The 23,652-nt window shown below is 36.7% G+C and overlaps 2 protein-coding genes across 2 annotated transcripts; both read right to left on the bottom strand.

Moving 5' to 3' along the window:
- Window positions 1-1,360: 1,360 nt before the first annotated feature.
- On the bottom strand, window positions 1,361-12,475 carry LOC126719084 (uncharacterized). Its single transcript, XM_050421652.1, has 12 exons — window positions 11,964-12,475; window positions 11,172-11,335; window positions 10,442-10,664; window positions 10,220-10,362; window positions 9,914-10,122; window positions 9,304-9,438; window positions 8,035-8,163; window positions 6,753-7,153; window positions 2,995-3,211; window positions 2,478-2,671; window positions 1,972-2,348; window positions 1,361-1,865 (listed from the first exon to the last, which is right to left on the bottom strand). Exons 1-11 carry the CDS (start codon window positions 12,341-12,343, stop codon window positions 2,150-2,152), a joined length of 2,394 nt encoding a protein of 797 aa, XP_050277609.1. The 5' UTR covers window positions 12,344-12,475; the 3' UTR covers window positions 1,361-1,865; window positions 1,972-2,149.
- A 6,491-nt stretch (window positions 12,476-18,966) lies between these two features.
- LOC126719083 (uncharacterized) lies at window positions 18,967-22,904 on the bottom strand. The gene is made up of 6 exons (XM_050421651.1): window positions 22,322-22,904; window positions 22,136-22,239; window positions 21,234-21,331; window positions 20,792-20,994; window positions 19,587-19,636; window positions 18,967-19,355 (listed from the first exon to the last, which is right to left on the bottom strand). The coding sequence occupies exons 1-6, from the start codon at window positions 22,701-22,703 to the stop codon at window positions 19,305-19,307; spliced, it is 888 nt and encodes a 295-aa protein (XP_050277608.1). The 5' UTR covers window positions 22,704-22,904; the 3' UTR covers window positions 18,967-19,304.
- Window positions 22,905-23,652: the final 748 nt, after the last annotated feature.

The following is a 23,652-nucleotide window of genomic DNA, read 5'->3' as shown; positions in this document are numbered from 1 at the left end:
ATTGCGACCGGTACCGCATGTTTGAAATTAAACATTGATTACGTGAAGTACACTGCATGTGATGGATGCTCTTTAAATCAAAGTCTCTCTCTCACATTGTTGCATGGTGAAAATCCAAACAATAAGGTCCATGACTCAATGCATCTTTTTTATATAAGTGCATTGTTCATCACCAAAAGGTCAAATAAAGAGTCAAATAGTCTGATAAGGTATTCAATATGAGATTATGATCTTATTGTTGTGGTAACACTCGTTGTTTTTCAATAAATTCAAAATCCCTACCCTTAAAGAGCCGGGTTGAATTTTTAATTACATGTTATCTCTTTGCATAGTTTTTGTTTGTAAACTTCATGCAATAGGCATGTAAAAGGAGCACTTGGCGAAGTCCAAAGATCATAATCAATTTCATCCATGGCACCCTTCACGTGAGAGAACAAGAGAACTGGTCCCATTCACATTTTTGTGTGACTGCCGCTGGTTCCTTGGTGGCAAAGTCTTCTTTTGACAACAATAATGTTTACATGAAGGACATTGAGTACTCGTGTGACTGCCGCTGGTTCCTTGGTGGCAAAGTCTTCTTTTGACAACAATAATGTTTACATGAAGGACATTGAGTACTCGTTTGAGACGTACTTATAAACCAATTTTTTTTTATTTTATAGAGAATTTCAATCTATGACGTCTGCTTTTGATGATAGCTCTTTATCAAACTTCATAAGTTGAGTTAATTGAAACCCACTTACTTATAAACCAACTAATTACTTATTTTTCCCACCATTTGTGAATCCTACATGAATTATCTACTTATTTTGTTTAACTTTTGTTTATTTTTCTTATTATTTGCAGATTTCACATGAGTCACCTACATATTTTATTTATTTTTTATTTTTTATCGACAGTACTTTTAACCAAAAAAACTAGATAAATTGTTCCCAAACAATTCCTCATCTATCTGTGTTGCAAGAGTGACCAGTTCCAATCAAATTATTCCATAATCTCAGTATTAGGTTGGATGAAAGCACACTGGCATTGTATTTTAATTGGTTGCAGTCAAATCATGTCTTGAATCCAATTATTATGTTTGCCAGTAAGAGCGCTGTGACTGCATTTTAAACTACTTCGTTCAAACTACTCTGAATCCTTTCTTCTTATTTTCAAATCCTCCCATGGTTTAGGCCATGAGGTAATGCATTACAACTCTCATCATATTTCAAGGAGCAATTACAGCCCCAGTAATTTTGAAGGGAATGCAAGGTTACATGATGCATCTTTTATTTATAGGTACTATGAAAATTCAGAAAATAAAGTATACATTACTGCCAGGAGAACAAGGAAAATTATGCCTATCATAACTACTGCAACCGCCACCAACAACACCAACTTTATTGTAATAAATATGGAAAATAACAGAACTCAAAATCCAAACAATGTGTGTGGCAGGGAAAAGAGTGAGAATGGGCTCAAACATGTGTTAGTCAAGATGTCAAACCGAACATAACATTACATACATCTCAGGCCAGAAAGCGCCACAATTGAATCACTTACAGGCTAGCAATATCCTAGTAACTAAATTAACTGAGTATTAGCATGACGATTAGTATTTATCACCATTCTGTTTATGAGAAGAAACTGGAAATAAGAAATCCACCACTTAGGAATCTCTCTGTTGTCCTTGAAATTGTGAGTTTGAAGCCATCTGAACCATAAAAGAAGAAATGATTGGCCACAGTTGGTTAAAAAGACTATTATATCTTTATTAGGAGAAGCTTGTGAATCTCTCAAACCAGAAGTTCCTAAATTCATAGAACTCTGTTATTGCAAACAAAGAGTATGTGGATCTCTCGCCTACTTGACTACTTCCCATTCTGTACAGAGAAAAGTAAATCCATGCATAATACAAAAAGAGACATTTCAGGAGACAGCCTTTAAATCAAAGATGCAAATTAAGAATTATGACAAAAAAACATTTACCTTTGTCTTTCATTTTGCCTGCGGGCTCTGTGGTTCAGCATGCTTATAGGAAGCCTTTGCAAAACGAGAAAGAGTAGATCCTAGCAATTATTGAGCCAAGAAAAGTCGGTCTTTACTTGGACTCAAAAAATTTCTTCCGTTGATTTGAGATAGCTTTTCCACAGCAAGCTTATTTTATTTATTTGTTGTTCCACATCCCTAAAACTTTCATCAGAAAAGCATAATCATAAGCCATTTCCTCACATTGACCATAGCGGCCACCTTCACCAAAATGTCCTCCAGTCATATTTGCCTTCAGAATGACCGCACGAGAACATTCAAAACATGTACTATCTCGCACTTTCGCCACCCATTTTGCAGCTTCCCAAACTCCAACCCTGACAATGAAAATTAAGGCAACCGATATAAGTTTATGACTATAACCTATATATGTATGTCTATATACTAAAACAACAAAATTCAATGTATGTAAATATGACAATGAAAAGCAGAAGATATAAATTTGCCTTGAGTCATTAAAAGATGCTGTAACAAGCATTGATGGATAACAGGCATCACAAGTAACGTTATCATAAGGAGAATAACTCAAAATAGACTCGAATTGGGAGTGTATCTGAGGATTCCCAAATTCTTCATAATCTAGTATGGTAAGAGGCAAACTAGGATCCAACAATGTGTTGCATACATCCAGAAATGGAACCTGATACAAAATTTACACAAACATCAGTGCCAAAAATTTAACAATAATAAAAACTAATAATTTACATTCTCATTAAGTAATAAAAAAAGCACAAAGTATCTCATTATAAACTTCAAAGTATGTATTTATACTAGTTCAACTAAAACATGGTTTATCAAACACAAATTATTTCTAAACTTTGGAATTCTATCTTTGTTTCCATCTCCTTATCAATCCTAGAGCATGAGAATCTTGATAGTAAAATCTACATATAACAACAATCTACTTCACTGGATCAAAACATTGACAACTGGATGGTAAAACATTTTGCTTTAAGGGCAAACCTTCAAAATGGCAGCACGAAATAGATCTGGGTACATATTGATAGCTGCCCCCACAACTAGACATCCAGCACTAAATCCAATTGCACCAACTCGATCTCTATGAACATAGCCCTCATTAACCAGGTAGTCCGCACATGCTACAAAGTCATAGACAGAATTCTGTTTGTACAGCCCACTGCCAGACTTATGCCACAAAGAATCACCGCCACCACCACCCCTGCCCACATATAACTTCGTGTGTCATATAAAACATCTAAAGCATCAGCAGCAATGCAACAGACACCTTACTTCAGCCAAGAAGGTAGCTATCAAGTGGCACATTAAGTACAATTTCAAGTATACACTTGAGCTCAGTATTGGTAGTAAATATATATATATATATATATATGATTATTCTCAAAAACACAAACAATAAAAAAAAAAAAAAAAAAAAAAAAAAAAAAAAAAATGGTGAAGACAACTCGACATATCAGATCAACTAGAGCTTGTAATAACATATATCATATCATGACAATTTTTTTTGTACATATATACAAGATAAGTTTACATAATATCAGATGCAAGCAGGCAAAAACTTCTTCAATATGCAAATTCAAAAATATCAACCAGCCCTCTTCTAGCCTTTGTGATGAGGGAGATGAAAGAGAATTATTATTTAATATTATTTATGTTTGCAAGTCAATTGTATTTTTATGTTTTAGGTCCTAGTAGTTTATTGGGCTTTTAGTATTTTAATTTAGAAGTAAGGTTATTTTTGTAATAAGGCAATTAGGGTTTCCTAGCCAGCAAGGGTATTTTTGTAATAAGGCAATTAGGGTTTCCTAGCCAATTGGAACTAGGGCTTAGTAATCCTTTATAAGCAACTTATTATACTCCTTGAGGAGATAGTTGATATTTTGATGAATGAAAACAATGGCTGTTTGGTCTTTCTTTGATCTAGTGCTGACTCCAGGTCTACCCTAGGTGCTGACTCCTAGTGGTTTCCCCGCTTGGTGCTGACTCTAAGCAAGGCCTAGGTGCTGACTCCTAGGTCATATCTTTTATTTTTCCGTTATTTCAATTTTGTTCTGGTTGTCCTGTGTCAGTTTTGGTATCAGAGCAAACACCGATCTGTTGAAGCATCACCGCAGGAAAGAACCAGAAAATATCACCCACAAAAAAAAGAAAAAAAAAAAAAAAAAAAACCCACAAGATCAACACCCACCGCCCCAAAACCCATCAACCACCAGCCGCCGAAACCCACAAGATCAACACCCACCGCCCCAAAACCCAACAGCCACCAGCCGCCGAACCCATTATCATGTCGACCACCGTCATGTCTCGTGCCGCTGCTGCCTTCCCTGTCGTCGCACCACCACAATTGTCAACCCCTAGCCCCGCAAGCCCATCGCCGAGCAACCTTCTTTCAATTTAGAGATTCCGCTCTCTTTCATTAGTTTCTGTGGTTTCTTTTTCATAAGTCTGTACTTTGAGTCTGTGTCTTTCAATTTAGAGTCTTTCGTTTGACTTTCTTTTAAAGTCCGTGTCTGTAGCTTCTTCAATTTTAAGTCCGTGTACTGTATTTTATTATTTTGCAAAAAAAAAAAAAAAAAAGAAGAAGAAGAAGAAGAAGTCTTGTTGCTGCCAGCCCATTGCACGTATAGGCCCCAAAGCTGTTATCCACAGTTGCTGCCAGCCCGTGACTATAGTACAGTAAGTTGGCCACTATCAAGGAGAAAATCATAGTAGCTATTTGTTGAAGCACTATTTTAGAGAATCATGGAAATATTAGAAGCACCTTATTTTGATGGTTATGAAACTTATCCACGAGATTTTGTCAACTGGATGAATGGGATGGAACGATTCTTTGAGCAAGCAAATTTTGCAGATAACATAAAGGTTAGGTATGCCAAGTCGAAGTTAATAGGTAAAGCACAGAGGTTTTGGGAGAATCTTGAACGTTTCCGCTATATGGATTATGAACCTACCATTACTGTGTGGGAAGATATGAAAGAAAAGCTTTGTGATGAGTATTTGTCACCATACTATCGAGCTAAGTATCTACCCCAATCTCAGTGTGGTACTTTACAAGTTGAAGCAAATGCGATGACTCCTCATCCTCATCCCATATCATGTCCTTAGCGCACTTTTGAACAATCTACCAAGGAATTATCTACCAGGAAAGTAACGGAATTAACTGAAAAGCTCATGAAAGAGATTCAAGACAGGATTGCTCAAATGAAGCAAATGAAGACTCCACCTGATTCAATTGGGAAACCAAGGATAATTGATCACAATGAACTTATTGCTGCCCCCATAGAAGACAACATTGATGGTGATATTTGTGATGAGTATTTGTCACCATACTATCGAGCTAAGTATCTGCCCCAATCTCAGTGTGGTACTTTACAAGTTGAAGCAAATGCGATGACTCCTCATCCTCATCCCATATCATGTCCTTAGCGCACTTTTGAACAATCTACCAAGGAATTATCTACCAGGAAAGTAACGGAATTAACTGAAAAGCTCATGAAAGAGATTCAAGACAGGATTGCTCAAATGAAGCAAATGAAGACTCCACCTGATTCAATTGGGAAACCAAGGATAATTGATCACAATGAACTTATTGCTGCCCCCATAGAAGACAACATTGATGGTGATATCTTGGTCGTGGAGAATCCTCCAGCAACACCAAAGCCTAATGTTGACATAGACGTACATGCCTCGACAAGTGTTGCTTTAACAAGCGTGCAAGGAAATGAATCTATTGAAGAACAGCCAGGTGAAAAGATGGCACCTAAAGAGAGTATTACGTTAGAGGGTGCACATGATGTGAAAGTTGAAGTTGTTGAATATGCTTCTGATCAACCCTCCACAGTCCTTGAAGATCTACATCTTGGTGAAGTCGAAGAGGTTGAAACCAAAGTGCTTCCTATGGCTCATAAGGTTCAAGAAGAGATTATACTGATTCCACACATTGATTTTGTTATTCCAAATAAGTTTGATGCGGTGGAATTCAAGGTTTTTCTTTTCCCTATGCTCCCTAAGGTGATTTCAAACTTGAAGCAAGTGTTGTTTGTCAGCATCCTAATCCTTCAATGCTTTAAAACTCGAGGTCGAGTTTTCTCCAACCAGAGGAGAATGATGCGGGAGATGAAAGAGAATTATTATTTAATATTATTTATATTTGCAAGTCAATTGTATTTTTATATTTTAGGTCCTAGTAGTTTATTGGGCTTTTAGTATTTTAATTTAGAAGTAAGGTTATTTTTGTAATAAGGCAATTAGGGTTTCCTAGCCAACAAGGGTATTTTTGTAATAAGGCAATTAGGGTTTTCTAGCCAATTAGAACTAGGGCTTAGTAATCCTTTATAAGCAACCTATTGTACTCCTTGAGGAGATAGTTGATATTTTGATGAATGAAAACAATGGCCGTTTGGTCTTTCTTTGATCTGGTGCTGACTCCAGGTCTACCCTAGGTGCTGACTCCAAGCAAGGCCTAGGTGCTAACTCCTAGGTCATATCTTTTATTTTTCCGTTATTTCAATTTTGTTCTAGTTGTCCTGCGTCACTTTAAGATTGAGAATTCATAACAAATTCCAAAAGTAGTTATGAGCAACTTTGAAAACACTGGCAATCCGATTGTTTTGATTTCTTTTTTTTTTTTTTTTTTTTGAGAAACAATGCATGCATAGAGTTAATGTTGGTTAATGCACACTTAAAAATCAGTGCCACAGTGATCAAAGAAAATAGAAATCAACGTAATGTGGGGAACCAACCTCACATCAGCAAACGCAACCACCCAACCACGATCAAGTAAACTCAGGCGGTTTGAACACCAGCTTTTTTCTAAAACTTCACCGTATGCCCCATAGCCATGTAAAACTCCAGGAGACTGACCTTTCTGCCAGGATTTTTGGGCATACAAGATGGTCAAGGGAATCCTGACACCATCATAGGAAACAACTTCCTTCCTTTTACAACAATACGCACTCGAAAAGTCCTTCCATCTCTCTGATTCAAAATCCAGGACATTTTCTTTCTCATTTTGCAAGCGAAATGTATCTGCCTCATATGCTGGTAAGCGTGTTCTATTACCAGAAACACCCTTCACTTCCTCTTGCTGCACAATCGAGTATTTCTGTCTCGACATGTCGTAGTCAACAATCACATCAGGCATCTGTGCATTCAAAAATAAAGGATAAGAATTTTAGATCAAAATCAAGGAGCGTACCTAATTCAAAAGTATCTGAGAATAGTAGAATTAACATAACAAATTCAATTGGATTCCTACGAAGTCGAAAAAATTCATTTTAAGTTAACATGAGAATATGTCAGGACTATCGAACTTTGATAGTTTCACCAATCAAAATCCACTGCTTTTATTTTTCAAAAATTTAAACTGCAATTTAAATGCAATTATAAATACTAAAGGGGGATATCTAACCATTCCAAAACAGCTGAAGAATATTTTTAGCTCTCTTTCTGTCAAATTTTTCAAAATATAACTCGAAAGAGTATTTTTACATGAGAATGTTGATCAAGATTAAAACCTAGACTGGAATAAGTTTGGTTTAAGTCTCTTGAAAACAGAAGTCCCAATGTAGCAGAGATATTTTCCTGATTGCCAAAACAAATACTTTAAACAGGCTAAGAACAGATAAGAAAGGAAAACTGAAGGAGATGACTATGTCGACTAGTGAGACCAGAATAGTGGTGATAACAAAAAGATCTTCAATTGCTAGTATTCAAATCTAGAAAATAGAAAAATGTGACTAGATAGACAATTAGACAGATAGAAAATGATGTAGTACAGAGCTAGATGAATAAGCATAACTAAATCCAGATAAAACACAAGTTTAGAGAAGTTGTGCAGGGAATTGTTAAATATGTCATCTTAATGGCAAGACACCACATCAAAGAGCCACAGAAATTCTTCTAAGTTTCCATATGATAGATTACTAGAAAGAGGGAGAGCAAGAAAAAGCAAGCACGTGAGCGAGAGAGAGAGAGAGAGAGAGAGAGAGAAACATAATGTATTATACTGATTAGAAGTCATACCACTGGTGATGAAAGCACCACTCGGTATACTGAGCTCATGAAGTCATGGTTTGAACCTGGAACAACAGTACATAGATTTGAAGGCAGAGGAAAATACCAAGGATTAAGATCATCAACCTCCATTTGATGCTGCAAAACAACTCAAGATGAATAGAACATTAATTAAAAATACATTTGCACACGTAAGGAGCATTTGAGATATATATATATATTCTCTTCTGTGAGTAGATCATATGTATAAATATAATCAACCATAACATAATCTGAACTGGACTTAAAAATATCTCAGAAAGACGAAAGTCAAACATTTGTAAACCTGATGTTTAATGATCCAGGGTCCCTTATATGACTAAATAAATTGACTTATCCAAAGAAAAATGACTAAATAAATTATATCTGATCATATTTGCATATAAACACACTTTTTTTTATAAGTAGAAAGAGTGGTCAAAAGCACATATATACATCCATATGTTGCACTTGTTTTCATTCAATGCATATTCTTTGATGGTCTCCTTTTTATATATCTACACGAACATAAAATCCATCATTTGCATGTGCAGTTCTGCTCCACAAATCTGCAGTTTATAGAAGAATAGGCTAAACCATTTTACACATGGCTTGTTACAGTACTTTTTCATAAAATTAGGAACATGATATAGATTCCTCAATGTCTATGGATGAGCAAATCCAGAAATCTAGTCTTTATATTTATCATTTCTTTCTCTCTTATACTGGGAGACATTCATTGTAACATGATAACCTTCAACATTATAAAGTATAAAAGGCAAAACATAGAATATTATTACTCTGTTCTTTTCTTTTTTTTTTTAGTAAAGCATAACTTTTTTTGATAAGTAAATTAAACAAATAAAACGTTATGCTTTACCAATGAAAATATGAGAAGAACAGAGTAATGAAGCAGAAATAGTGTTGTGACCCAAGGCCAAATGGTAAATAATTCTGAAGTAGTTGAAGAAGTTTGAATTTGAATAGAATTCTAATAAAATTATGCAGCAGATTAGGATGAGGATTAGGATTTAATTTCAATTTGTATTTACATTTAAGTAGGAGTTGGATCCTATGTTTTAGGACTTGGTTGTGATGAAGCTTATCTCCTTACTAGTATTTACATACGTAGGAATTATGAATGAAGCAAGCAGTAAATTAATCAAAAAATGTCTATATCCTCTCTCAAGTTCAGGAGATTAGTCATCTCGAATTGACTAAACTATCTTTTATTTCTCAATTCACAACAAATAGTAATACCTTATAATTAAAGTTGATAGGCAAATTGACAGAACACAACATAGGAAACCCCTTCTTATTGACAGAAAGCACCAGATGTCCATTATAAATGTCCATATCTTGTAAGCTCATATCTCCACCAGGAAGGATGACATTCTAAAAGGAAAATGGATGTATGTGAAAGATGACAAAATGGATAGATAATAAATAAACATTCAAATTAAACCCCACACTTTTAGAACTTTCATATAAACCTTAAAACTTTCAAAATGTTTCAATTCAAACCATAAACTTATTACAATGCTGTTAATGGAAAATGCTTAAACAAAGGAATGTCATGTAGTTATTTCAAAACATTCCCCTATTATATATGAATATTATTTTACTCTAAGCCACATGGGGTCATTTTGTTTAAGCATTTTCCTTTAATGGCTTCACATGTAATGTGTTTGAATTGAAATCCTTTTAAAAGTGTAGTTCAATTTAAAACTTTTGAAAGTGTACAGTTTAATTTAAAACCACTTTGAAACTGTGGTTTTTTTTTCTTTTTTTGCCCCTACAAGTAACTATGAGGAATGAAATTTAATTTAGCCATTAGAAAATATACATAGGATGGTCACCAAAACTTCACCTGCCAATTAGCTGACTGTATATCTTCAACTGAGCATTTAGCCAGGTAATAATTTCCACCAGAACACTCATTATTCTCACTCAAAGGAGCATTTGTAAGAATATAGAAGAAACCATAGTGATGTTCCAAAAAATACTGTATGCCACAAACACGCTCATGAATTTGGAGCAAGCCACCTAATGGATTGGCAGCATCAATTACATAAACCTGTCATAAACGCAACAAAAGATAAGTCTCACTGTATGAGAATAGACTCAATATAAATGCTCGAAAGGGGAAAACATTTATATATATAAGTTCCTTCCTCGGATGAAGTCCTTGAATTTGAATTCACAGTTATGAACTTGCCATCTTTTGTGCTTGTTATGTCCACACAAAAGCTGGAATCACTTTCAGTAAACACTGGGACATCATCCATATCGGGACTTCCTAATTTTGTACAGAGAACCCTGCCAAAAATATATATAAAACATAGGTGAGAAAGTATATTGACCCCCAGGAAAAAAATATTCAGAATAGTCACCTTGCCTGTAAGGTCGTTGATTATCATCTGCTATTGTATAAAACAGAGTATTGCCATCTTGAGCCCATGCCAAGCTAACAACCCCATCAACTTGTATATTTGAAACAACGCATCCACTTCTAAGGTCCTTAATTTGAAGCATGAATCGTTCACTGCCAGTAATATCAAGCGTGTATGCAAGAAAATTGTGGTCTGGTGAAATTCGACATGTACCCACATGCACATAACCTGCAATGTTGAGAACCAATATAACAATGTTAGCTAACAAAAGAAAAAGGAAAGGAAAAACCAAACACAATGTATACTTGAATCTTCTTTTTTTCTTTTTAGGTATATACTTGAATCAATATTGAAAAAACATATGTGCCATAAAAGCATAGCTAATGGTCCAAGGTATGGCTTTCACGATTCAATTGCATGAGGTATATTAACATGGAGTAATGGACGTATTAAAATTTAAAGATGCATTTTTCTTCATTCTTTGCTTTAAAATCTAAGAATTTGGAAACAAAAATCAATTACATCTTCTAGCTCAGCATGAATACTAAATAGATAAAATGAACTAGGCTGTGTAGCATTAAACAATGGAAAGACGTATCTAAGTTTTAGAATAGCTTTCTAGTTAGGCTACAAAAAATAAGTACACTTGAAAAGGAAGCCACTTTGCCAAATATTTATGAGAAAAAAAATATTAATCTTATTCTCACATAAAGAACAAAGAAAAAAAAAACTTGCCATAAAGTTCTGCAATTTTATTCCAGTCTAGCAAAGGTTCCTCCCCTCCAAATCCTCCTCTTGCATAATGAAGGAAAGCATTCAGACAACCACTCTTCTCAGTATCTAACCTCCTACACAGAACAGGGTATTCCTTCCCCTCTGGAATGTATTGGTAATACAACCTGCTCGTTATAAAACAAAATTATAAATTTAAAAGAATTGGCACTCGATTAAAGCAGAACCAATAAATGAACAAGCACAATATCAAAGATGATATGAGTCTAAGACATTAACATCCTCATCACTCACTGCATTCACCTTGTGGCACTTACATGGAATCCAAGTCCAAACATATTAGACAATGCTCTCATTTTTTACACCTAGAAGCACTAATACAAAATAATCAAATTCACACCATAGCACAGAAAAATCAAATAGCATCCCTACCAATAACAAGAATACTTGAATATAACCATCAATGGGAACCAAACTTTATAATAAAAACCAATGCAAGCTATTAAAGTGGCTTAAATACATTGTTGGTACCTAAGATGTGGCGAAACTACAAAACTGACAGGTCATTACTATGTTAGAAACATTAGAGACTAAAGGGCTCAATTTAAATTTGTTTAGGGACTAAAAACTCAAGATTAAAAGAAATCACTTTTTAAGTTTGTTAAGGGACTAAATGCGATTACGGGAAAAAGTTTGAAGTTTAGGGAGCAAGAATGTATTTTGACCAATTAAAAATTCATAAAGGTGAAAACTTTGGTGAAAAGAGGAAATGGGGTTGGTGAGAAATGAACAAACCAGGGTCCCCAGCGCTCAGGAGGAGTGGAAATGGAAGTGGGCATTCGGCTTTTCATCTCTGAAAAGAGTGTGCGTTGGAGGTGGTGGGTGTCAGCCATGAAAGCTTCAGCGTATGAGTTCTCTTGGGTGAGGTAGTGAGAGAGATCAGGGTCGTTGGTGTTGGACATCCAATGGTAAGGATCTTGCCACGTCCTTCCATGAGCGGAGACAGTGAATGGGACTTTCTTTGGGATTGGAGGGGTTTGTTGGGGTGGCGAGAAGGATTGATGCTCTCTACCTCTGCAGAGGGAGGAGAATAGGGAGGAAGATATGCGGGGTATTATGAAAACAGAGAGCTGTTTGATTGAGCACTTGGGATTTAGGAGGGAGGCAAGAGCCATAGAGCTTGGAGGTTGGAGATTATGGAGTATGGAGTATCGACTGGAGGGACTAGGAACTAGGCAAGAGCCAGTGTGTTTCGCTTCTGACTTCACCTAGAGGCTCAAGAACTAAAAGTGTTTTTTATTTTTTTGAGAAGGAAAAAGTGTTTTATTGTGTCCAAAAAATAGGAGTGTTCTATTGAAAATCCCTCACAAAATTTTGCAACCTTGTAAGCTTTTTTTAATTTTTTATTCAATTACTAAGATTAAAAGTCAATTTTTTTTTTAAGTCTACTTTTGAATAGTATTGCAAACAAGTAGGAACAACAATGAGATGGGAATTGCCATCCCTACAACCAAGGTAAGGCACCGAATTTCAATCCAATTTCATTAGTCCATAGAGGTTTTTTGGGGTGTCTCACTACTAATTTATTTTGATGCAATGTTTTGAAAAATGAATTTTGATTTAGGACCCATAGAATTGTTTAGGTGGCCATCTTATAACTTGTGGAGGATTTTCATACCAATTTTTTTTTTTTTTTAATGTTATACTCTAGGTTTCTCAATTAAATTTAAATACATTATTGAATTAATTTTTTTTTTATTGGATGACAATTGTTATTGAAAAAGATAACACTGTTTGTATTGCATTGGTCAATGTAACCATATGTTTAAATTTGATTAGAAAACTTAAAGAATCATACCTAAGTTTTGCCATTTTCTTAATAGGAGTTTGATTTGTTACACGTGCCATTAAGGTAACATGAGCCAATATTGAACATCATTGCACATCATCTGTGTAAGGACACAATTTGTGACGACCCATAACAATATTGGGTTCGCATGTAAAAAGGCCCAAACAATATCATTTATAGAGCATGGGTTTGAAAGGTTAGACCTTGGTCACAAGACGGTGGTTTTCTGTGGTGTTCGTATATAATTAAATCGTGATCGCTATAGGAGTCTTTCTCCTAGAGGCTGGGAGGCTCTGGTTTTTGGCCATTTTTCCCAGCCCCTGATCTGGATTGCTTACTTTACCTTTTATATTAGCCTGTGTTCCTTATCCTTTGTCCACGTGTAGGATCGACTTTTCCAAGACTGATACTTGTCCCATCAGCCCATATCTAGAGTGGTTGGGGGTGGTTGTAAAAGCTGGAGAGTATGGCTTTGTCAGGTGCAGAATATTGAATGGCAGTAAGGGCAGCTTTCCCTGGTCGTTATACTTTCCAGCGTACCCTTCTCTATTGACCTAGATATTTTAGATTTTTTCCAAGCTGTTCCTATACCGTTTTTTGCCCTTCCTTCCAGTGAGACCTCGGATATGCCGAGGACAGAATCATCATCGGCTGAGTCTCAAGACTATTTGGACTTTTATTACCTATCCTCGACTATAACCTTCCTCGGCTCGGGCCTTGGGCCCCAATGTAAAAATGGGCTAGGGCCACAGATTATTGGACCCCACAATAGCCCTTCAAAATCCTGCTGTCCGACCTCTTGGTCGGAGAGGAGGATTTTGGTAATGCCACGCCTTTATTGCGGTCTGCTTAGATCTGCCCTTCATCAATGTGGGTGTCTCTTCACCTATCCAGGAAACATACCGGACTACGAGATATTCCTTTGAATTCATTCATGATGCGTTCCTGCCGCTTCATTATCCGAAATGCGCCTTTAATGATTTCCCTTTACGAGACCATTTAAATTCGACGGTTATTGACAGCGTGGGGAAGTGGAATGGGTATATTCTTGTTTACCGATTTTCTTGAAAATTTGAACAGATTAAATGCCTCCCGTTTTGCCCTTCATATAAGAAGGAAAGCAGGAGGTTACCTCTCTTACACAGAGACCTTTCAATCCTTTTAAAGTCTGAAAACTCTTAGCCTCCCCCAGAGTTTCCCTTATTCGCTCTCTTACACTTTGAATTGTGATTCGTCCACGATAGGAGCAGGAATGAAGAGACCATACCCTTCCTAGAAATGCTACGTTCTTGTGAAGCTCAAACTGGCTCAGTCAGGGCAGAGATGGCAAAAACTCAAGATACTTCTTACCCTCCTTTCAGCCAAAATCCGAAGCAGGGGCTCGTCGCGTCAATCTTTAGGCGCGGCTGAGCTGGGGTCACCCATTATCAGTACCAGCCGCTCTCTTATGAGCATAGCTAACATGGCACCAGCGTGTTAGGAGTCAGGACTGACGCAGGGACAAAGTATCTCTGCTTCTTCCTCTCTTCCTTCATTGGTGCCTCCTTTTGCCTCTCTTTCTTCTTCTTTCCACCACTAGATCCATCCTGGTGCTTTTCCTTCTTCCTCTTCTTCTCCTCTCCCACCAAGGAAGGTCCTCCTCTCAATATGGATGCTAATGGGGCAGAATTTGGAAAAACTTGGGAGCAGAGCTTAAAAAGATTTCTGGCTGTTCATTTGTTGTTTTTTTTTTTTTATTATTTTTGTAACTCATTTTCTATATAGGCTTGTTTAAGCCCTTCTTTGTACACTGTAATACCCCTTTATATTAATAAAGGTCATCATTGCTTTATTTCATATATTCTATCTCTTCTTTTTGAAATGGTTATGTCGTAAATAGACACACTACTTTGCGACTTCTTTTTTATTTTTATACTCTGAATGATGCTTAGAGCCAAAATCCCAGTTAATAAAAAGATCTTACTCTGTGCTTATTGAAACTACCCGACTTAATAATACTGAATCGAACAAATAATACTTAGGGCTGAAATCCTTATTAAGAAGAAAGACGTTATCATGAACTTACGAAAGCTGTTCGGCACAATAATGCCAACTTGAACAAATGACACTTAGTGTCGAAACCCTTGCTAAGGAAAAGATATTATTATGAACTTAATAGAGTTGTTTGGCACAATAATGCCGACCTGAGAAAACAACACTTACCCCAAAATAGCCAAGATGATAGCTGAATGCTCGGTGCGGTGTAGGAGGTAATCATCCGAGGACATATAACCCAAAAATGAACAGCCCCTACAGGTTACTGAGTAATAAGGCGTTTCACCATCTTCCTTATAACTTTCAAAGCTTTAACCTCTTCTGCTATTTGATCCGAGGATTGAGCAACTTAGAATTCTTATTAAGTAGCTGACCTTTCCATAGGTTTGAGTCCGAGGACCATGCAATACCTTGATTCTGCCCAAAACTTGATTTTGATAAGTAGTTGGTTTCCCCATAGGTTTGAGTCCGAGGACCATGCAATACCTAGGTTCTGTCCAAAACTTGATATTTATAAGTAGTTGGTTTTCCCATAGGTTTGAGTCCGAGAACCATGCAATACCTTGGTTCTGTCCAAAACTTGATATTTATAAGTAGTTGATTTCCCCATAGGTTTGAGTCCGAGAACCATGCAATACCTTGGTTCTGTCCAAAACTTGATTTTGACAAGTAGTTGGTTTCCCCATAGGTTTGAGTCCGAGGACCATGCAATACCTTGGTTCTGTCCAAAACTTGATTTTGATAAGTAGTTGGTTTCCCCATAGGTTTGAGTCCGAGGACCATGCAATACCTTGGTTCTGTCTAAAACTTGATTTTTAAGTAGTTGGTTTCCCTATAGGTTTGAGTTCGAGGACCATGCAATACCTTGGTTCTGTCCAAAACTTAATTTTGATAAGTAATTGGTTTCCCCATAGGTTTGAGTCCGAAGACCATGCAATACCTTGGTTCTGTCCAAAACTTGATTTTGATAAGTAGTTGGTTTCCCCATAGGTTTGAGTCCGAGGACCATACAATACCTTGGTTCTGTCCAAAACTTGATTTTGATAAGTAGTTGGTTTCCCCATAGCTTTGAGTCCGAGGACCATGCAATACCTTGGTTCTGTCCAAAACTTGATTTTGACAAGTAGTTGGTTTTCCCATAGGTTTGAGTCCGAGGACCATGCAATACCTTGGTTCTGTCCAAAACTTGATTTTGATAAGTAATTGGTTTCCCTATAGGTTTGAATCCGAGGACCATGCAATACCTTGGTTCTGTCCAAAACTTGATTTTTAAGTAGTTGGTTTCCCCATAGGTTTAAGTCCGAGGACCATGCAATACCTTGGTTCTGTCCAAAACTTGATTTTTAAGTAGTTGGTTTCCCCATAGGTTTGAGTTCGAGGACCATGCAATACCTTGGTTCTGTCCAAAACTTGATATTTAAATAGTTGGTTTCCCCATAGGTTTAAGTCCGAGGACCATGCAATACCTTGGTTCTGTCCAAAACTTGATTTTGATAAGTAGTTGGTTTCCCCATAGGTTTGAGTCCGAGGACCATGCAATACCTTAGTTCTGTCCCAAACTTGATATGTATAAGTAGTTGGTTTCCCCATAGGTTTGAGTCCGAGGACCATGCAATACCTTAGTTCTGTCCCAAACTTGATATGTATAAGTAGTTGGGGGAATTACCCCCTCGACTATGGCGTGGGACCTTGGTTTAAGGGGAATTAGCTTCTCGGCCAAGCCCCTAGAACCATTCGTGCTACTGACGCTACGAAGCGCAGCCCCTAATAAAGAAACATAGCCCCTAGTGAAACTTTACGTTAGAACACTATAACCGGCCGCTAGAAATAACAAGGGGACTGTCTCAACCTACCGCCTGTGCCAAAACACAAGCCTTTCCTACAGACGGCGCCAATTGTAAGGACGCAATTTGTGACGACCCATAACAATATTGGGTTCGCACGTAAAAAGGCCCAAACAATATCATTTATAAAGCATGGGTTTGAAAGGCTAGACCTTGGTCACAAGACGGTGGTTTTCCGTGGTGTTCGTACATAATTAAATTGTGATCGCCATAGGAGTCTTTCTCTTGGAAGCGGGTTGGAAGGCTTTGGTTTTTGGCCATTTTTTTCCCAGCCCCTGCTCTGGATTGCTTACTTTTCCTTTTATACTAGCCTGTGTTCCTTATCCTTCATCCATGTGTAGAATCGACTTTTTCAAGACTGATACTTGTCCCATCAGCCCATATCCAGAGTGGATGGGGGTGGTTGTAAAAGCTGGAGAGTATGGCTCTGTCAGGTGCAGAGTATTGAATGGCAGTAAAGGCAGCTTTCCCTGGTCGTTATACTTTCCAGCGTACCCTTCTCTATTGACCTAGATATTTTAGATTTTTTCCAAGTTGTTCCTATACCGTTTTTGCCCTTCCTTCCAGTGAGATCTCGGATATGCCGAGGACAGAATCATCATCAGCTGAGTCTCAAGACTATTTGGACTTTTATTACCTATCCTCGGCTATAACCTTCCTCGGCTCGGGCCTTGGGCCCCAATGTAAAAATGGGTCAGGGTCACAGATTATTGGACCCCACAATCTGCATTACAGTAACTTATCCATAATTAATGGACAACCAAAAGCATTTCTTATGGTTCATCTAATTGTTGCATTGCCACAGTCTCAATAACTTAGCTTGTCAATCATCCAAATCACAACAATCCCTTACAACAACCCAATATGTGATTTAACATTTATGGTGATTAAGTGTTATTATTATTATTATTATTATTGTTACAAAAAAGTGGTGGAGGAGAGATTCAAACCTTAATTGTCCTCATAAGGGAGACCAAATCACTAAGATACAAGGCTCTTGACCAATAATTGTGCATTCGATCAAACTTAGATCTTTGTGGTGTGGGGTGGGGGGGGGGGGGGGTGAAGCACTTGGCAACAATAGCATTTCGTTCCTTAGTTTTATTAGGTTGATACAATTGTTTGACATACGATCTTTAATCTTCGTCAACAAATCCCCAATCTGCTTGAATATCAATTGAATCAATGAGTTTGGGCTTTCACTTACAGCAACGCATGGTGGAGAGAGATTGGAGTGAAAAATGATTTATTTTATTTTATAAATAGGTAATGGGGAAGGGGAAGATGGAATTTGAACTTTGAACAAGAAATATAGGACTCATAAAGTATGTAATTACTGTAAAAACAAATTAAAAATACAAAATTTTGCGCTACAATTTGGAGAGGTGTGGTAGAATTTGAAAATTTTGGCTAACTTGCGGTTTGCGTGATGTATGATGTTTTCGCACTCGGATAAAATTACAAATGCCTAACCTAATGTAAACGCTTTCATCTAGATCAAGTTCAAGGTGTCTTATCAATCCACTCAGTGAATTTCGAGATTTTGTCTTGATCTTTCATTGGTGCTTTTCAAGTTTTTTAGTCCTATTTTACAAACTGATCAAGGGTTAAAAGTATGTATTGATAACAGCTAAAGCGTACCTACCGCACAAATGGCCTAGGTCACCTTTAGTGAGATGTGATTGTGGATATTCAATCACTTATGTCGCCTTCTTCGTGTGAGACTCAATCACTTAGGTCACCTCTCTCTCTCTCTCTCTCCCCCACAGACAAATAGCGCAAAACAGAAAGCTTCTGTCTACCCCGATGAATGAGACAATGAAAGATAGAGAGGGGCTTTACTCTCGTGTCCGTTCATTCACGCATATAGAAATTCATTTTAACTTCAAGCCGCACAAACGAGCACCACTCCAGGCTGTATAAGTGGGCTTCGACTCCCCTACAATATCATATACTAACCTCTACCGCACATGAGTATACTCCTAAAGCTTCATTTTTTGTTATGCATATTCTCGCAAATCTTTATGCAATCCATATGTCAAGCTAGCATAAATCAGTATGTACTAGTAGGTTTTCTAGCATTAAAAGAACCATGTAATATAAGAATAAACATAATAAAGTCATCTATACAAGGCATGTAAAGGTCTAGCTTCCCCAAATTTGTTCACTAACAACCTAAAACAGGCATCATAGCTTGCCACTATTTATAGCACTAAAACAAATAAAAGAACACAGATGATATCTAATTCAGTTTTGCCAACCAAAGTAACTGCACCTCCTAAGAAAATCACAATATTAAGTTTGATATGTAGCATCTACTGATCCTGTTTTCCGTTCAGTGGTCATTACTATTAGTTACAGATGCAAGTCTTTGCCTTTACTTCATATTTCCCTCGAATTGGCAGTCTTCTAACCTCTTGCAGCTGCTGCTTTCTTCGTTTGTGCTTCATCTTCAACATCCTGTAATTGCCAATAAGATTTCAAAGAATTTTCAAGGTAACAATCATTTGATGCAGGCTTCTAGTTCCATGGTTATTAGTTAAAAGTCATTTATCTATAAGATTGTTGGTCAAATTAAGATGGATGCTTTTTCCTCAATATGCAAAAGAAGTGAAATCAAGGTGAAGCATAAGTCAATGATTTTAAAAATGTGATGAAAGAAGAGTGAATCAAGAAATAAGTAAAGCTTACTGAATTGCCAATCTTGTCAAAATCATCATCAAAGCTTTCCTCACCATCATCTGAAAGACCATGTAAGATAATCAGCCAACTGAACAGAAAAATCATAAGACTCATAACTCTATTCACCACATTTTTATTTCATCAGAGATGTTTTACTTGACATGCTCCAAATTATTCAAAAGTTAAATGACACTATATTGCAAATCTTGTACACAAATTGTCCATAACTTCACTGAGAAAATATTGACTATCAATCCAAAGAGCCAGCCATACATTAACACCTTAGTACTTTTTTCCCACATTAATTTGATAAATTACATAGAGGTCAGACATTGGTGCGATGGCAAGTGCCCTCTGTCCAAGCAATGTGTCACAGGTTTGAGTCCAGGAATTAGGCTCTCCTAGACCCCACAAAAGCAGGAGCCCTGTGCACTAGTACCCCCCTTTTTCTATTGATCAATTATGCAGACACCCAATTGGTCTTTAAGCATAACCCCAACCACCACCCAATTCTTATAGGTGAAAGAAGTGCCATTTGAATCAGACCTCATTGGGAAGCCAAACACCTTAGAATTGTAAGCAATATGTAATATGTAAGTGCCTAGAGTCCATAAAAATAGAATAATCGAATAAGCTTATTATTTTTTATTAAATTTTAAATGTATCCATCTATTTTATTAAGTATTTGAAAATTTAAGGGTATTTGTCCTTTTATTATGCTGCCACATTGTTTCTCTAAATGACATATGCAAAACAATGGACTGAAAGACATTCATGTTCCACAATTCTAATTCTGTATTGGACAATGACCACCACTTTCAAAAGATCACTTCCATAAAAGAAATAAGGGCAATTGATCAAATGGGAGACCATAAATATTTTGATATTAGTAAACTCTATGGGAATGCATGCTAAACCTGCTAGAGTGCACATCTAGATTCCATGCAAAATTATGCTGTAGTTTATAATAAGACTAAAATGTAATTAATGCAACACTAATGGTCCATTTGGATTGAGGGGGAGGAAGGGGGAGAAGAGTAGATTTAGCACAAAATTAGCTTATTTTTAGTCAACATTACTCTACTCCCCTCCACTCCCCCTCTTTTCCCCCTCCATCCAAACAGGCCATAAAACATGTCATAAACAGATGAAGGGAAATTCTAAATTGCAATTGAGGCTGTTGAACATGACCACATGTCAACAAGGAAGTATACCTCCACCCCCATCACTGTCTTCAAGATCTCCCAAAAGAAATTTATCCAAGTCCTGCTCAGCTGAAGCGTTGGAAGTTTGACCCTTCAAGCTCTTCTCCACCCCTTCTGCTTTCTCATTTTCTTCAGAAGCTTGTTTCACTTTATCATCTTTTATGTCCTCTGCTGCTTTGAGCTTAAGCTCCTCCATGTATTGCTTCTCAAACCTAAGAGTAAGTTTAAAACCATTGTAAGAAAAGATATTAGTTCTAAAGAGTCCAAGTTAAACCAAAATACAAAGAGAGAACAATCCATGCCTCCTTTGATTCACCACTTCGGAAAATGGAGATTCTGAGAAACAATAAATTAGTATCTACTTCAAATAATGCATCAAAAATAAATTTAAAATCTTGTGGGAATCCATCAATAAAGCAAAAATGTTTCTCTCAAATAAACTGCTACTTACGGAGCCACATGGCTGTTCACAAGTGTGAAATATATTTTCCAGAATCTTCTTTCTTTCATAACACGTGGGCATAATTCATATCTTAATCTTGAAATTTCCTGTGAAAAAAATAAAAAATTATTGAATGTTCTGCTTCTGTAATAAATAGCATCACCTTATTAACACCTATAATCCAGTAAATCCCAGGACAATACAAATTTATTCGTTAAAACCCATTCAAAAAAACACAAAATTTATCTCAATATCATTTTGCATTTACTTGGAGAAGTAAAAACTTAAAGTGCAATGAAAACAAAAAGAACAGAAGTAATGAAGTATCAACAAATCAACAATTTTAACTTCAACTTTGACCAACATTTTTGTGAACTCAAGTTTTTTCCCTAACCACTGATATAATATAAAACTTCCAGTCACAAAATCAGAATTTTCTCAGCTTATTAGCCTGATCGAAACAAGCAACAGTTCAAAAAAAGACAAGTTTGCGGATTTCTCTCCTTCCAAATATAGGCATAAAGTTTTAACACAGGACAACAACAACATTCATGATACCAACACCACTAACCATGAAATCACATAATCCCATAACATTAGAAGATAAATATATTTTAGATATTGGTCCCTCAATTTGAAAGTGATCGCTTTTAAACTAAAAACCAATCTGTTATCACTATGCTAAACACATTAAGACTAAAAGCAATCATTTTAAGTTTGCTAGAAACTAAAAGCAATCAATTTTAAGTTGTTAAGGACTAAAAAACTGACTACTTTAAGCTTCAGGAGCTGAAATCGGTCATGAGACAAAAAAGTAAAAGTAAAACTAAGGTATACGAATTGAATTTTATGCAAAATTGAGATTGCGCATGGAAAAAGAAAAGCATAGAAGAGAAATAAAATGAACCAACTTTAACAGTAGTGAGAACAATTGTAGCGTGCTTCTCCTGCCACTCCGTCAGATCTTTACGCACATTCGACACCGTGGTCGTCACGTTAGACGCCTCTGCTTCCTCTGCAAATTTCAAAAGCGTTCCTCTTTTTTCCATCAAATCACAAAATTCAGAAAACGGCAATTGAGTTGAATCAGTATTTACCTTGGATTGGGAAGTTCTGGAATGTAGTAGAAGTGAGGCCCTTGACGAAGTCTCTCAGATCGTCAGTGACACCGAAAGCGCGGAGCTCCGATTCGGAGTAGGAAGCGGAGGCGGACGAGGAGGCGGAAGAATTGCCGAGCGAAGAGAGCTGAGCGGGGATAATGTCGGAGAGGGAGAGAGACTTGATCTGCTGAATCTGAATCTGATCGAGCGCGGCGGATTTGATCTGATCGGCCTTCTTGGAAGCCTCGGCAGCAAGCTCCATGGATTTCTTGGTGGTTTCGGTGACCAAATCGGAAATGTTAACGGAACTCGTGAGAGTCTGAGATCTCCTCGCCGCTTCTTCTGCCAACCCTTTCGCTCTCTTCCAAATGTCCTCCATTGTTGTTGTTGATTTTTCTGAATCTCAAAATCTCAAATCTGAAATTCTTTGTGTTGTGTTACTTTGTTTTGTTAGAGATATATATATTAGGCAGTGAAGATTGATTAGTAGAAAGACGTTGATGATAATAGGGGACTTTGTTGTTTGTTTGTGTTTGTTTCGCTTTCTGTTTCTGTTTCTGCTTCGGTGTTTCTGTTTCACTTCATCACGCAAAAACGCGCCGTTTTAGCTCTGGAGTCTCGTCTCACCCCCCCAGTCTCTAAATCAAGTCAACTCTAACGGAACTAGCGGGCTCCAGCTTTGGGCCTTGTGGGGTTTGGAGAGTTTTGTTCTTTCTAAACCCAATCCAAAATTCTAATTCTCTAACTCAGCACAACTCAACCCAATTCAATTCAATCCAATAGGATTTGAGTTGAGTGAATGACTTGAGTCATTAAAATGGCAATTGATACTCTTTTCAATTATTTATTCTTCAAAATTGAATACCAATAAAACCTTTGTTTTCACTTTGCTATCATTGTAGTTAAACCTCTTTTCAATTTCATCCTTAATGATGAAAATGAAGAGAGTATTCTTATGGTTGGAATTAAATGATTAAGAATTTAAATAATTAAAAGTCATTTATTCCATGTACGATACATTTGGCAAATGATGACACTTGTAATGGTAGTTATTTACTACAAATAACTACTCATACCTTGATTTTTTTGGCTGAAAATAACTACCACCTATTGCCTACAAGTGGAAGATTGGATTTTACAAGAAGTCACTTCAACATTAGCTAACAATGTAGTCCTTTATCAAGAGAGATCAATCCATGCTCGTAGCAGTGGCAGAGTCAAGAATTTGTATTTGGAATTTGTATTTGGGGGCCGAATGAAAAAGAAAATGATTAATATTTTTTCTCAATATATGTTATAGGGTTCAATTAATAATGCCTTAATGCATT

Source organism: Quercus robur, chromosome 3 (genome assembly GCF_932294415.1).
Source record: "Quercus robur chromosome 3, dhQueRobu3.1, whole genome shotgun sequence".
NCBI classification, from domain to species: domain Eukaryota; kingdom Viridiplantae; phylum Streptophyta; class Magnoliopsida; order Fagales; family Fagaceae; genus Quercus; species Quercus robur.
Note: the sequence above shows the minus strand (reverse complement) of the source record. Positions and strands in the feature narration are given on the sequence as shown.

Excerpts from the sequence above, each read along its gene's own strand:
- LOC126719083 (XM_050421651.1), bottom strand. The coding sequence starts at position 22,703 with ATGGAGGACATTTGGAAGAGAGCGAAAGGGTTGGCAGAAGAAGCGGCG. Across the intron at positions 22,240-22,321 it reads CCAGAACTTCCCAATCCAAG|AGGAAGCAGAGGCGTCTAAC; the intron begins GTAAATACTGAT and ends TGAAATTTGCAG. Across the intron at positions 19,356-19,586 it reads TTGACAAGATTGGCAATTCA|GATGTTGAAGATGAAGCACA; the intron begins GTAAGCTTTACT and ends TGGCAATTACAG.
- LOC126719084 (XM_050421652.1), bottom strand. The coding sequence starts at position 12,343 with ATGGCTCTTGCCTCCCTCCTAAATCCCAAGTGCTCAATCAAACAGCTC. Across the intron at positions 9,439-9,913 it reads TACAGTCAGCTAATTGGCAG|AATGTCATCCTTCCTGGTGG; the intron begins GTGAAGTTTTGG and ends TTTTCCTTTTAG. Across the intron at positions 3,212-6,752 it reads GTTGCGTTTGCTGATGTGAG|GGGTGGTGGTGGCGGTGATT; the intron begins GTTGGTTCCCCA and ends ATATGTGGGCAG.